The 16,703-nt window shown below is 34.5% G+C and overlaps 1 protein-coding gene across 2 annotated transcripts in view; it reads right to left on the bottom strand.

Annotated features, from left to right (window-relative positions):
- The window catches only part of Homer1 (homer scaffold protein 1), a 130,482-nt gene that overhangs the window by 19,279 nt on the left and 94,500 nt on the right, over positions 1 to 16,703 (bottom strand). For both annotated transcript variants that reach the window (XM_027927710.3, XM_071612466.1), the window contains exon 6: positions 4,244 to 4,400. In XM_027927710.3, the coding sequence (XP_027783511.1) occupies positions 4,244 to 4,400 (157 nt within the window). The remainder of the gene's footprint in view (positions 1 to 4,243; positions 4,401 to 16,703) is intronic.

Below are 16,703 nucleotides of genomic sequence, written 5' to 3'. Positions count from 1 at the left end.
TACCGCTGAGTCACAACCCCAGCCCCCAATGAATAGATTCTTTATAAAGATAAGTTTAGGATAAGAAAAAAAAAGAATAAAGAAAACAATTATTTATGTGCTTGGCTATATACAGGTTAGAAAAACTTAGGTGATTTCTGACAATAGACAATCCTCATAATCAAAGTCTTCTTTAAAAATTTCTTCTGAAAAAAATGAAATCATGGCATTTGCCAGTAAATCGATAAAATTGGAGACTAACATGCTAAGTGAAATAAGCCAGTCCCCAAAAACCAAAGGCCCAGTGTTCTCTCTAGTATGTGGATGCTGACTCACAATGGGAGGGGAGGGGAGGGGAGGGGTTCACTGGATTGGATAGGGCAAAGTAGGGGAAAGAGATGGAAATGGGAAAGACAGTAGAAAGAATTGGACATAACTTTCCTATGTTCATATATGAATACATGACCAGTGTAACTCCACATCATGTACAACCACAAAAATGGGAATTCATACTCTCTCTATATGTGTGTGTGTGATATGTCAAAATACATTCTACTGTCATGTATAACTCAAAAGAACAAATAAAATTTAAAAAAATTCTTATGAAAACATATTCAAGATCAATTATGGCCATATGCCCTACATCTGTAGCCTTCAAATTAAATATGGGTTCTGAAAACTGCCCTTACAGAAGTGAGAATTTTTTTCAAATACATTTCTAAAATGTCAGAGAATCTAAAAGAAAAGATATGGTTAAGTTACAACTTAAATCAAGCAATGCAGGAATGACTTCACGTCAATAGTGTCTATTATGGGAAAGAACAGTTCTTTAGTCAATCAGAATTTACTGAAAGCCTAAAGAGCAATATAATTTTTAATGAGCATTGATATTTTTTAAGAGAACAGAAAAGGGCAATGTTCTTAACAGTCACACCATCTAAAATGGTCAATATAAACAGAAATCAATGGAAATGTAACTATACACAAACACAGGCATGCATGCACACATTTCCTATTACAGCTCTTTATACACATCAGGTTCTCAAATATCTTTGTTAACTGTAATACAATAAATTGTATATTATTAAGGAAACAGTAAATATCTCTCTCCCTTGAATTTCCAAATAGCTAATTACTCTTTACATTTTGTTATTCTACTTCTCAGATCACTTTCTTCCTTTCTATTCATGTATGGACATCCTTACAGAGACCCTTTTCACTTAAGGCCTGAACCAAAGCACTGGCCCAATGGATTGAATTATAACCTTTGCCTATTTTTACCTATTCTGTAACTGTTAACAGATTCATCTTTCATTGTGTGACTCCCTCATTCAAAGGGTTTCGTCTCTTTTTTATAAAATCAAATCTAAATTCTCATGTACTCTATAAACTGGTCCCAACCTATCTAACCATCTACTTTGGCCAAAGTGCATACTCCCAACTAAAAGCACACAAGTCAGCTTGTCCTGACAACAAACCATGTTCACACCCATCTTGATGACTTAACTAGAATGTCCTCTTACTTGTGAAAAACATTCTAACTTGATCTTCTTGCCTCAGCATCCCAAACCATTGGGATTACAGGTATGCACCACAGCATCTGGCCACATTCTGACTTCACCAGTCAATTTTCAACTCAACACATATTCTCCAGAAAGCCAATTCTACCTGCCCAATCCTTCAAAGCTCTCCTGTCCTCTGGTTCACAAAATAGAGCATCTGTTCACAAACCATAAAAATTATTTCCTTACTGTTTAATATATATTAGTTTCTCTCTGATTAGATAATAAATTCCTTAAGTGGAATTCCAGTACTGATCACAGAATAGGTTTTATTGGAATAACTTTCCCATAGATAACAATGATAAACTATAGGCAAAATGTAAAAATCAACTGTTTTGAGGGCCCCAGTGAGTAGCCAAATTGGGCAAATGACTGAAAGAAACCAGTAATTTTGGGTAAATTACACATTTACACATCTATCTTTTTGCTTGAAGATACTTGCCCATCTGGCTGTGTTCCTTGGATGAACTCAAGCAGAAAACTGTACCCCGATTTCCTTGGGAAGAATAAACATTTGGAGATTCCTTAGAATAGTGGAAACAGCTAGAAATTGAGGGAATTTAATGATAGAAAACCCCAAATAAACAAAAAGCCTTTCAACAAGTCTTTAGCTGACCCCACAATTGAACATGCACAGGTGAGAATCCAAGGAGGTCAGGACAGTGAGAAAATAGCTGGGAGGCTAAAAGAAATATACTGTGGTGGTATTTGCCACAGTAAAGATAGCCTGAAATTCTAGCCCTGTTAAATTAAAGGGCCCTATAAATACTTTAAGCTTTTCCAGTGAAACCTTAGAAGGATTATGTGGTAGAGAAAAAAAAAAAATCCTTAGGACTAATTCATTTACCTTTGGATTAGGGAGGAAGTGACGTAAACCAACATTGGGTAAGTCCACTATTCTATAACTTCAAGTTAACCCACAGGTAATTTAACTGCCTGGTGATATAAAAATATCAATGCTCTTCAAAGGAAAATAACAGAATCTATTATCTCTGCAATACTTCATGTATACTGTCCAATATAACTAAAAATGACTATGTATGTTAAAAAATAGGGAGATGCAACCTATAGTCAAAGACAAAAATCTGACTGGATAAAACCTGATATCATTTGTTGCCAGTATACCTGCAGTTACAAAAAAAAAAAAATCACTAAAAAAAGGTACTTAGGCTGCTAGGATACTATACTTGATGGAAATTCATATCTAAAGAAAGGAAAGAACATCATTGGAAATTATAAATACATGGGTAAATAAAAAGATTATTTCTTTTCTTAAATTCTTTAATATTCAATTGACAAAAGCGAAAAAACTTTAAGGGCAGGGACTACACAATAAGGAGACAATAAATATTTATTGCCTATAACCTAATTGTTATAAGTTAGTTTTTTATTGTGTCAAAAAGCATACTAGGGCTGGGTTGTGGCTTAGCGGTAGAGTACTTGCCTAGCATGTGTGAGGCTCTGGGTTCAATCCTCAGCACCACATAAAAATAAATAAATAAAATAAAGGTATTGTGTCCAACTACAACTAAATATATATATTTATGCATACCAAAATTTATCATCTTAATAATTTTAAAGTGTATAGTTCAGTAGTGTTTTAAGAATATTCACATTGCTATAAAACAGATCTCTAGAACTTTTACATCTTGTAAATCTAAAGTATATACCCATTAAATATCTTCCCTTTCTACATCCTTGCTCATAAGTTTATGTTTATACATAGGAGAGGACGACATCTACTCAGGTTTCTAATTCTCTCTCCTTGTCTCTATTCCATTTCTTCTTATTTCCTTGTTATTTTAGTCCTGTAGACTCCTTACATTGTACTACTACTAAGCTCATTCCATATTGTCTAATGGAGTTTGCATATATGGCACCCTTTTAAAAAACAGAAAATAGTGCCATTTGTTTCTTGTTGAGAATATATGCATTTCTATGCCTTGAATACAAAAATTCTTTATGAGTAATTGTTTGGATTTCAAATATTAATGATATTGAGATTTCTGATTTTCTTTTTCTGCCTCAAGTCTCTAACATGACCAGTTTTTATGAAGAATTATCTACCTATATTTTTCAAATTGTTCTTTCTTGAAAAACAACAATAAAAAGAAAACAACAAAAGTAGTTCATTGATCCATTGCGACTCACTGAGTGAAACTGCATGTCACTTAAGTATCTCAATTAATTTTCATAGGAATTGTAATAGATATGTTTTTTACTATTGTTTGGGGATAGGTCTTTTTATGTTATCCAGGCTGGCTTTAAAGTCCTGGGTGAGCCTCCTCCTTAGACTATAGTTATATACCACTATGCCCAACTAAAATATATATTTGACTTGGTGCAACTACATGCCAATTAGATATCTTAATTAACCTTCACATGAATTATGGAGTATCATTCCTATTTTACTAATAAAAATACTGAGCTAATAGAAAAAAATCACTTACCAAAAGTCACATAGCAAAACTGCAATTTGCAATCAGTTCATATGACTTCCAAACTTGGATAATCTTCATTCTCATTAAACTATGGAAAGTATTTTTTAAACCAAACAAACCTACAAAATACAACCCATGTATGTTCTGACAATGAATGAATATCCACAGAAGATGTCCCTATGCTGAATCTACACGCACATTTCCTCTGATCAAGGACACCTGTTATTTCTAAATCCCTATGGACAGCAGCCCTGAACTTACTCGCTTGTGCAGACGTTCTGCTTCCTCTTGATATGCAGCAAGTTGCTGTTTCCATTGTTTCACATTGGCAGTGGACTCCAACAGGGCTGCAGTGAGTTTGGCATTATTTCCTTTGAGTGTAGCCAGTTCAGCCTCCCAGTGTTTGCTGATTGCTGAACTAAAATAAAAGCAAAATTCTGTTACACTTCATATTGTTTCTGAAGGGACAGCATTTGGCTTAGAGTTTAAATAATGTTTGCAAAGACAATCCTAAAACAATAAAAACACAAGTACTTCACTGACACATTTCTAATGAAGAAAACTTTACAAATGAAGAAATATAAAACATACCAATGCACTGGGCATAACATGGACTACATTCCCTTCATTATAACAGATGCAGTATCTACCCCATTCATCTATGAGGAATATCCAAATACTTATTTCCAAAAATAAATAAACAAACTTAAAAACAAAATCTAATGATGTTCTATGTTTTTAAAGAGCCTCAAAGCCTGAAGTATAATTTCATTTGTTAATTAAACATATGAGGATGCTTAAATGCCAATAAAGTTTAGGGTATGCAACGTACTATTTCTTATGAAATTGTTAAAGATTTGATTGATATCCTTTTGGAATTTTAAAATATCAAAATAAAAATGTATTGCAATAAAATGATTTCATATGATAAACTAGACCTAGTATTGATTCTAATGACTAGATTTCTGATATAATTCCACAGTTACATATAGAACACAAAAGCAATTCCCAGCTGTATGCAGAGGTATATGTCTGTAATTCCAATAACTCAGCAGGCTAAGGCAGGAGAATCACAAATTCAAGGCCAGACTCAGCAACTTAGCAAGACCCTGTTGTTAAAACCCAATCAATTTTAATATCCAGGATATACAAAGAGCTTAAAAAGCTTAACACCAAAACAAACAAACTAATAACCCAATCAATTTTGAAAAATAAAAAAGGATTGGGGATGTGACTCAGCGGTGGAGTACTCTGGGTTCAAGCCCCAGTATCACCAAGGTGTGTGTGGGGGAACCTAAACAATTCCTTTTCTTTATTTAATAGTCTACTTGATAAGTTACCTAGAGTTAAATATCTCAACCAAGACCATTTCCTATTACAAAGAAAATCCTATTAGTTGGGAAGACTCCTCTCTTGATAATTCCTTTCTTAACTTTCCAATGATGAAAGAACTGCCTCATTTGATAGAAGTTTGCTTCCTTTTCTCATTATTGAAGAGTTTATTTCTGTTGTAAAATTCGATTAACCTCATCCCATTAAATAATTGTTGACACAGCTTTCTTTAATCACTATTTTTGTGTTTGAGAAGTCATTTTCATCATGGGTATATTTTGATGGACTAATATAGGAACTTTAATATGTATTATACAACAACAACAACAAAAAATAAAGCAGCTTCCATCATCAAGATTTCTAAAGCTTATCACCAGTTTTAAGAAATATCAGCATCACCCTATCTTTCACCCTGCAGAAAACTCGACTCAAAGTGGATCAAAGACCTAGAAACTAGACCAGAAACCCTGCATATATGAGAAGAAAATGTAGGCCCAACATTCTAACATATTGGCTCAGGAACTGACTTCCTTAACAAGACTTCTAAGCACAAGAAGTAAAATTAAAAATCAATAAGTGGAATCACATCAAATTAAAAATCTTCCTCACAGTAAAGGAAATAATCAAGAGTGTAAATGGAGAACCTACACAATGGGAAAAAAATCTTTGCCACTAGCTTCTCAGATAGGGCACTAATATCCAGGACATATAAAGAGTTTAAAAACTTAACATCAAAAAAACTAATAACCCAATCAATAAATGGGCAAAGGAACTTAACAGACACTTCTCAAACAAAACAAAAACAAAAACAAATGGTCAACAAATATATGAAAAAAATGTTCAACATCTCTAGCAATTAGAGAAATGCAAATTAAAACTACACTGATATTTCATCTCACTCCAGGCAGAATGGCAATTATCAAGAATACAACTGATAATATTCTTGTTATTCATTGAAGTAACAAAGAGGGTTGGTGAGGATGTGGGGAAAGGGTACACTCATAAGTTGCTGGTGGGACTACAAATTAGTACAACTACCCTGAAAAGTGGTATGAAGATTCCTCAAAAATCTAGGAATGGAACCACCACATGACCCAGTTATGATACTCCTAGTATATAAAGAAAGGATTTAAAATCAGCATACTAGTAACAAGGATGGTGGAATGTGATGGACATCATTATATAAAGTACATATATGAAAACTTGAATTGGGTGTCAACATACTTTATATATACAAACAGAAATACAAAAAGTGAGGTATTTACTTGTATTAAGAATTGTAATGCAAAGAAAAAAAATACGTTACCTTAGATTAGGTAGAAGGAAGTGAAAGGAGGGGAAGGCAGGGGATGTGGGGATAAGAAAAATAGCAAAATGAAACAGACATTATCACTGTATGTATGTATGTGACTGTATGACCAATGTGATTCTATAATATGTATACTCAGAAAAATGAGAAATTATATCCCATCTATGTATCAAAGTATATAAGTGCATTCTACTGTCATGTATAACTAATTAAAACAAATTTTAAAAAATCAGCATACTATAGTGATGCAATCACTCATCAAAACTCTTCAAAAACTGGGGCTGGGATTGTGGCTCAGTGGCAGAGCACTTGCCTTTCACGTGTGAGGCACTGGGTTTGCTTCTCAGCACCACATTAAAAAAAAATAAATAAAATAACGGTATTATGTCCATCTACAAAAAAAAATTCAAAAACTGTAATGCAAATAAAAGAAAAGTAAGATTGAAGAACAGAAAGGAGGAAATTGAGAATAAATAACAAATTTAATGTGGGATCCTGGATAGGTTCCTAGACCAGAGAAAGAACACTGGTGAAGACTGAGGTTTAGTTAGTAGTATTGCATCAATGCTAATTTCCTGAGTTTGACAATTACATTATGGTCATGTAAAATGTTAGCATTAAGGAAAGCTAGATGAAGGGTATATGAGGACTCTGCAGAGTTTTTGTCTAAAGTTAGTTCAAAATAAAGTTAAAAATGTTCTTAAAGTTTACAATGTGAGACAATCTCCTCAAAACATGAACAGAATAAAACAATAAACTTAGCTGCTAAAATAAAAACCCATTTCTGTCTTCAAAAAGAAAACACTTCCCATTATTCCTCTGTGGAATGATTTAGCATGTATCTATTTATTTGCTCTATATGAATTACAGATTTTTTCCCCTAAAAAACCACCTGCCAGTTTTTCCCTTATTTATGTGTTATTTAAATGGACTCTTCAATCTGACAGTTGAAATCTTATTGAACTAATTTAAACACTTGCTACATGCAAATATCAAACTTCTTTAAAAATTAAAAAGAAAAAATTACATGACTTATTTCTAAAATCCATGACAAAATTACATAATTACATGAAGTAAGATAGATCACCACATGTCTATAGCAGGAGAAAGAACAAAAATGAGGGTGTTTTAATATTTTATTCTCTAGATTTTATTTTATGGTTTATAGTAGTAAAATCCATTAAGTATTTATGAAAGTCTTGTAAAAAAATATTCCAATAATTGTCTCTGTGACCTTAGACTCATCTCTCAATCACTTTGATTCTCAATTATTCATGTCAAATAAATTAGTCAAAATCGGCATTTTCCTCAATTTTAGCTACTAGCTACATATGGCCATTTAAATTTAAATTACTCAAAATTAAATGAAGTTAAAATGTGGCTTCTCAGTTTCCCTTGGCACAGTAGCCATACATGATTAGTGGATAGATAATAGACAGCAAAGATACAGAACATGTGATCATGACAGAAAATTCTACTGGTCAGTATTATCAAAAATATCTTTACATCTTTGCCTAATTTTTCAATTTTCTATGTTATGGATTGAACTGTATCTTCTCCCAGATTTATACGTCCTAAGCTCCAGAACCTCTCCATATGACTGTTGGGGAAATAGGGTCTTTAAAATGATTAATCATGGTTAAATGCGATCATTAGGGTAGGCTTAATCCAGTAAAACTGTTGTCCCTAGAAGATTAGCCAGGAGCAGAGACACATGCCTGTAATCCCAGTGGCCCAGGAGGCTGAGGCAGGAGCATTGCAAGTTCAAAGACAGCCTCAGCAATTTAGCAAGGCTCCAAGCAACTCACTGAGACCCTGTCTCTAAATAATATACAAGAAAGGGTGGGAATGTGGATCAGTGGTTAAGTGCCCCTGGATTCAATCGCTGGTAAATCCCCCACCCCCAAAAAGAGAGAAGAGATTAGGACATAGATACATATAATGGAAGATTAGCCTTTTGCAAATCAAGAAAAGAGGCTGCAGAAGAAATAATCTCACTAACCTCTTGATCTCTGAACTTCTAGCCTTCAGAACTGTGAGAAAATAAATTCCTGTTGTTTAAACCCTCAATCTGTGGTATCTGTTAGGACGACCTAAGCAAACTAATACATATAATAATATTTTTAAACTCCATACTGTATAGCCCATTAATTTGCTCCATCTTCTTGGACCAAAGCATATGGATTACATGTCCTGTTCTAGTCAAGCTGGCTCTTCTGTCACAGTCTCTTCTTCCTAGATTCTCCTTTTACTTACTATGACTTTTTGTCTAGAATTTTCTATATCCAGAATGTCTATAAGACTGCATTTTTCTTTTTAGTCAATTCAGTTCTTCAACAAAAATTTTCCAGTTCTACTAACTATCCTTCTACTTTCCAGCAGTCTAGGGCTTGCCAATGTGTGCAGAATTAGCTGATACACTAACTAAATGAAAAAGTAAAAGGGGCACGCCTGTAATCCCAGTGGCTTGGAAGGCTGAGGCAGGAAGATTGTGAGTTTAAAGCCAGCTTCAGCAACTTGGTGAGGCCTAAGAAACTTAACAAGACCCTGTCTCTAAATAACAATATAAAAAAGGGCTGGGGATGTGGTTAAGGGATTACACACCCCTGGGTTCAATCCCTGGTACCAAAAAAAAAAAAGAAAGAAAGAAAGTATGTATATAATGAGTACAAAACCAAACTAAGATTAAATCAATTAATAATGAGGAATAGTACATTTTGTAACATTTCTGTAACACAAATCTTAAATATGTTAGATCTCACATTAGGGATGGATTTCACACTAGTCTTGAGTAGTACAATCCATAGGCAATTTTAAAATTTCCATTCTAAATCAATCCTGCATGTTTGTAAGGTAACATGGATTTCATGTATAAAACACACTATCTCTGGGAATAGATTACAATGAACCTGTTCAAGAAAAGGTTAGTATTCTGATCAATATTTCCTTTTTTGTGGTCACTTAAAAATTAATAATAACTGATTGGCAAGAACACTGTTTTTGCACAATCCTGAGGATGAAGCCCAGGGCCTTGTACATGTGAAGACATGCATTTTACCAATGAGCTATACCTTCCAGTTCAAGAATTTTTAAGAAATATTTATATTTTTAGTTGTAGTTTGACACAATACCTTTATTTAATTTATTTATTTTTATGTAGTGCTGAAGATCGAATCCATGGTCTCGTGTGTAGTAGGTGAGCGCTCTACCACTGAGCCAAACCTCAGCCCCAGGAATATTTTTTATATAGACAATAAAAAGCAGTCAATATGAGAAATCTAGGTAACTATAATACAAAGTTCATTATTTTAAAAGACCCGACAATCAAAAAACACATTCAAAGTAGGTTAGCACATTCTTCAAATTCATTCTTGAAAATACTGGAAAGAAGAAAGAAGCTCAAGTTTAAGGTATGTGAAAATGTAAAGTAAAATATACTATACACTAATGGTAAAATCTAGGTAAGTGTAATGATCATTTATTCTCTACTTATGTGAAGAAAGTAATTTTACAATTTCATGCTTGGAATGTTTCTTGTGAGTAAGATAGCTATCAAAAACATTTCCAGGACTCCTGGAAGCTACACACACAATGGGAGTTCACATCCTCCTGAAGACTCTTTACCACAGACTTCTACTGGGAGCTCCAGAGAAAGAATGGAGGGAAGGAGATGAGAGAGAGGATCCTGGATGAAGGGAGAGGCCATCACTGTAGAAAAGCAACAAAGCCTGGCAGGGACTCTTTTCCACGGAACACTTGTCCTTAAACCACTGGGAGAAGGTACTCCCAAATCCCTGTCACTCCCACTTCTCTGGGCACAGATAATATAACTAAGAGCAAAGAAAATAAAACTCTATAACTCTGTAAGAAACTCATAATGGCCCTGGATTCGGAGGTATCCAACCTTTGGGAAAGGGGCAGGAAATTCCTATCAAGTCCCTCAAATATATAAGGCTGAATTTACCTGCTTCTGGGAGGATCACTGAGCTCCTCTTGGGCACAGACAGGGCCTCCTCAAGTTGAATGGTGGATAAAGATATTGAGAACTTCACCTTGTCCTCTACCTCAAGATGATAGCAGGCCCCCCATCTCTCCCTCTCCTCCACCCCCTCTCTCATACTGAGAATTGAACCCAGGGATGCTTTACTACTACAGTATATCCCCAACCCTTTTTACTTTGAGATAGATTTCTTGATTAGTTGCTGAAGGTCTTGTTAAAACTGCTGAGGCTGGTCTTGAAACTTGCAATCCTCCCACCTCAGCCTCCAGAGTTGCTGGGATAGGTGTGTGTCACTATGCCTGGCTCTGCAACAGCTTTCCTTTGTGGGAAGGTTAAGAGAGAGTGTAAACACAGACCTCCTTTGATGTATGAGCATATATGAAAACAATGAGGAAAAAAACCCCTTCCATCAGTTCTGTTCTAACCACAGGCAAAAAGTAATGCTAAAAGTGTTTAAGTGCTATAGATACTCATAACCACAGCAAAACCAAAATCCAAAACAAGTTCTACCCTGAGTAGAATGACTTAACCCCCATACTAACACCCAAGCAGATGAAAAGTCATAACGCCTTTGTAGGAGGAAATACAGTTGCCCTTCTATATTCACAGGTCCCACTCAACCAACCACAGATTGAATGAATATATTTGGGGTGAAAATGTATATATACTGAACAGGCTTTTTGTTATTATTTCCTAAACAATACAGAATAGGAACTACTTACATATCACACACATTAATTTAGGTGTTACAAAGTCATCTAGAAATGATTTAAAGTATACAGGAGGATGTATATAGAATATATGCAAATACTATGTCATTTTATATAAGGGACTTGAGCATCCACAGATTCTTGTATCCACAGGGGGGCCTGGAACCAATCCCCTGTGGATACTGAGGCCTACTGTACTATATACCATTACTATCCTACATACAATATTTGGCATTCAATAAAAACACTACAACATATACCAAAAAGCAAGAAAAACAAACTTTCACTACCAAGAGAGCCAGGAATCAACAGAATCATACTCAGAAATGTTGGACAGATTAAACAAGGAAGCAAAACAGCCATAGTAACCATACTTGATCACATTTTGAATTTCAACAAAGCAATGGAAACTATAACAAAGAGTCAAATGTTAGAAATAAAGAATATGGTAACAGAGATGAAGAATCCTTTGACAGTTTCAGTGAATTTGTTATAGCTGCACAAAAAGTCAATGAACTTGAAAAAATATCAACAAAAATTAATCAAACTGAAACAAAGGCATAATAAGAGGACCAAACAGCAAAGGGATAAAAAAGAATCCAAAACTTGGGGGCCAGTACCAAACTACCTAACAAATGTGTAATTGCAATACTAGAAGGAGAATAAAAGAGCAGAAAAAATATTTTAAGATATAAAGGCAGAAAATAATAAAAGACATCAAAATATAGATTCAAACACACACACTCACACACACACACACACAGAAACATACGAACAGATGAACAAAAATAAAAATTATTGTAGGCTTCTCATCACAAATTAGGCAATCCAGGTCGTGACAGTGCTGAAAGAAAACACTTCTCAAACCAGAAGTCTACACACAGGGAAAATATTGTTCAAAATGAAGGCAAAATACAGTTTTTGAGACAAACTAGAGGTTAGAGAATTCATTACCAGCATAAACACAATATATAATAGAGAAAGTTCTTCAGATGAAAGAATATGATACCAGACAGAAACATGGATCTACACACAGAAATTAAAATATCTGAAAATCAAATCTCAATCCATATCATATCCTATACAAAATTAAATAAAACTATAAAACTTCTATAAAATTTCCAGTAGAAAATGTTTGTGAATTTGAGTTAAGCAAAGATTTTTCAGGTACAACAACAAAAGCATGGCCAATTAAAACTTTTAACAAAAGGGACTTCATAAATTAAAAACTTGTCTTTGAAAGACATTACTAAAAATGAAGTGAAGATGGGCATGGTAGCACATAATAAATCCCAGCATCGTGGAAGGCTGAGGCAGGAGGATTCCAAGTTTGAGGCCAGCCTTAGCAATAGAGTAAGACCCTGTCTCAAAGTAAAACATACATACATACATACATACATAAAGGGTTGGGAATGTAGATCAGTGGTAAAGCACCTCTGGGTGAAGACCCCACTAAAGGCCGAATAGGGAGTAGATATCCTGGAATGTAAAGATAGTTCAACACAAAAATCAATACAATATATCACATTAAGAGAATAAAAGGAGGGAAAAAAACACATTATCATTGAAAAAGTATTTGACAAAAATCCACATACTCCCACGGTAAAAATACTCAATAAATTAGGTATAGAAGGAAACTATTGAAACATAATAAAAACCATATATGAGGGTTGGAGTTGTGGCTCAGTGGTAGAACACTTGCCTCACATATGTGAGGCATTGGGTTCAATTCTCAGCACCACATATAAATATGAACGAAACAAAGGTCCAACAACAACTAAGAAATTAAAAAAAAAAAAAACAAATATGAAAATCCCACAGCTGACATCAGATTCAGTAACAAAAGCTTTTCTTCTAATATTGGGAAGGGTGGTTACCATGGTGGGGAAGGGGAGGATGGGGAGTTCTTTATTTTTAATATTTATCTTTTAGTTGTAGTTAGATACAATATCTTTAAATTAACTTATTTATTTTTGTGTGTGGTACTGAGGATCGAACCTAGGGCCTCGCCCATGCTAGGCAAGCATTCTACTGCTGAACCACAACCCCAGCCTGGGGAGTTCTTTTTAATGGGTATTCTATTTTGGTTTTGCAAAATGAAAAAAGTTCTAGAGATTTGTCCCCTGACAATATGTACTGCATACTACTGAACTATATACTTAAAAATAGTTAGGTGGAAAATTCTATGTATATTTTGCCACAAGTAAAAAATAAAATAAATAAAACAGGGCTACACACTGTATGATTTCATTTATTGAGATTATGTAAAAGGTAAAACTGCCAGATATGGTGGCACACATAGTGACTCGGGAAGCTGAGGCAGGAGGATCACAAGTATGAGGCCAGTCTCAGCAACTTAGCAAGACACCCAGCAAGAAAAAGAAATTAGGAAAACCACTGCATTCATAATAGCCTCAAAAAAAAAAAAAAAAAAAAAAACTTATTAGGAATCAATCTAACAAAAGAGGTAAAAGACCTCTACAATGAAAATTACAGAACGCTAAAAAAAAAAAAAAAAGAAATAGAGGACGATCTTAGAAGATGGAAAGACCTTTTGTGTACTTGGATAGGCAGAATTAATATTATCAAAATGGCCAAGTCACCAAAAGCACTATACAGGTGCAATGCTATTCCCATCAAAATTCCAATGACAGGGGCTGGGGTTGTGACTCAGAGGTAGAGTGCTTGCCTAGCATGTGCGAGGCCCTGGGTTCAATCCTCAGCACTACATAAAAATAAATAAATAAAATAAAGGTATTGTGTCTACACAATACAACTAAACTAAAAATACTACAACTAAAAAATAAATATTTTTTTTAAAATTCCAATGACAGTCTTCATATAAATAGAAAAAGCAGTCATAAAATTCATCTGGAAAAATAAAAGATCCAAAATAGCCAACGCAATTCTCAGTGAAAAAAGCAAAGCAGGAGAAATCACAATTCCAGACCTTAAATTATATTACAGAGGTATAGTAACAAAAACAACATGGTATTGGCACCAAAATAGGCAAGAAGACCAATGGTACAGAATAGAACACAGAGAACAACCCTCACAAATCCAGTTACCTCATTCTAGATAAGGGACCAAAAAAATACACTGGAGAAAAGATAGCCTCTTCAACAAATGGCACTGGGAAAACTGGAAATCTGTATGTAGTAGAATGAAATTTAACGCCTATCTCTCATCCTGCACAAAACTCAAAGTGCATCAAAGACCTAAAAATTAGACTACAAATGCTGCACATACTAGAATAAAATGTAGGCCCAACACTCCAATGTATCAACTAAGGAACTGACTTCCTTCACAAGACTCCTAAAGTGTAATTAAGTAAAAATCAATAATCAATAAATGGGATGGCATCAAACTAAAAAGCTTCTTCATAGCAAAGGAAATAATAAGAAAGTCAAAGAGAGAGCTTACACAATCAGAGACAATCTTTGCCACCTGTACCTCAGAGCATTAATTTCCAGGATATATAAGGAACTCAGAAAACTTAACACCAAAAAAATTAATAACTCAATCAATAAATGGGCAAAGGAATTAAACAGATATTTCTCAGAAAAAAACCATATAAATGGTCAACAAATATATGAAAGAGATGTTCAACATTCATAGCAATTAGACAAATGCAAACTAAAACTACACTGAGATTCATCTTACTCCAGGCAGAATGGCAATTATCAAGAATACAAGTAACAATAAATGCTGGTGAGGATGTTGGAAAAAAGGTCCAAGCATATGTTGCTGGTGGGACTGCAAACCACTCTGGAAAGCAGTATGGAGATCCCTCAAAAAATTAGGAATGGAACCACCATTTGACCCACTCCTTGGTTTATATCCAAGGATTTTAAATCAGCATACTATACTGACACAGCCAAATTAATGTTTATAGCAGCTCAATTCACAATAGTTAAGCTATGGAACCAACCCAGGTATCCTTCAACAAATGAATGGATAGAGAAATTATGGTGTATACACACACACACACACACACACACACACACACATATACATGCAATGGAGTATTATTCAGTCATAAAAAATAATGACTTCATAACATTTGCAAGTAAATACTGAACCTGGAGACTAACATGCTAAGTGAAATAAGCCAGTCCCCCAAAACCAAAGTCAAATGTTTTCACTGATATGTAGAAGCTAACCTCAATAGGAAGGGAGAGGCAAAGAATAGATATTCAGTAGATTAGACAAAGGGGAATGAAGGGAAGGGAAGAGAGATTGGAAAAGTAAAGACAGTGGAATGAATCTGAAATAATTTTCCTGTTAAACTTAGATGAATACACCATAGTAAATCCCACCAGTATATACGTCCATAAGAATGGAGTCCTAACTAGAATAAGATATATTCCATGCTTGTACAATTATACCAAAATGAATTCTACTGTCATGTGTAACTAAAAAGAATCAATAAAAAAGCACAACTCCAAGAAAAATAATAATTAAATCTAAAAGAAAGAGACCCTTAGTAACTTAGTGAGACTTTATTTCACAATTTAAAAAAATGGGGGAGGGATGTAACTCAGTGATAAAGTTCCCCTAGGTTCAATGCTCAGTACCATAGATAGATAGAAAGTAAAAACCACAGGGACAGAAAATAGATCAGTGATTCTAATAAGCTGGGAGTAGGGAGAGGAGGTGACTACAAAAGAGCACAAGTGAATTTTTAGGATGAGAAAACTCTTCTTTACCTTGCTTTTTTGGTGTCTATACCACTGTAAAAATTTGTCAAAACTCACAAAATTATACACCAGAAAGGGTAAATGTTACTGTATATAAATTATACTTAAATTTTACAAGTTACCATACTACCAAAAGAACTAAAAAGCTTTCTCAGCACTCTTAAATGCTCTTTCTGTGGCTATAGGATTACAAATAATCAAAACTGGAAAGACAATTCTTTGTAAGCTAGGCTGGGTAAAATGGCCTCTAAGCTCTCCATTCATGTTTGTATTTTTTGGCATGGGAAGAGACTGGGTGGACAGGAAATAGAATGGCTGTACTACATGATAAGAGTCAAAAATTAAAAGGAAGGAGGTGAGCTGCAGGCAATTAGAGATGTGATAAGAAATAGATGGAGGAAGCAGGATTAAAGAGGCAGAGATATGCATAAAGGAAGAGGACACAGACAAGGCATAATGAAAAAGTGGTTTGGGTCAGTAAGAGTTTGAAGTAAAGCCATAGGAACAGAATAGAAAAACATGAGGGCATCCAGTCTTGATATACCAAAACTTATTTACTTCATTTCCATGAACATGCCTGGAGTCCACAATCCATTAAGCAATAAGATCTGACCACAGATAAGCTATCTAATGGACTTTTACTTCTTTAAAGAGTCCAAAAGCCTGGCTG

The sequence above is a fragment of the Marmota flaviventris genome, chromosome 5, assembly GCF_047511675.1.
Source record: "Marmota flaviventris isolate mMarFla1 chromosome 5, mMarFla1.hap1, whole genome shotgun sequence".
Classification (NCBI taxonomy): Eukaryota; Metazoa; Chordata; class Mammalia; order Rodentia; family Sciuridae; genus Marmota; species Marmota flaviventris.
Note: the sequence above shows the minus strand (reverse complement) of the source record. Positions and strands in the feature narration are given on the sequence as shown.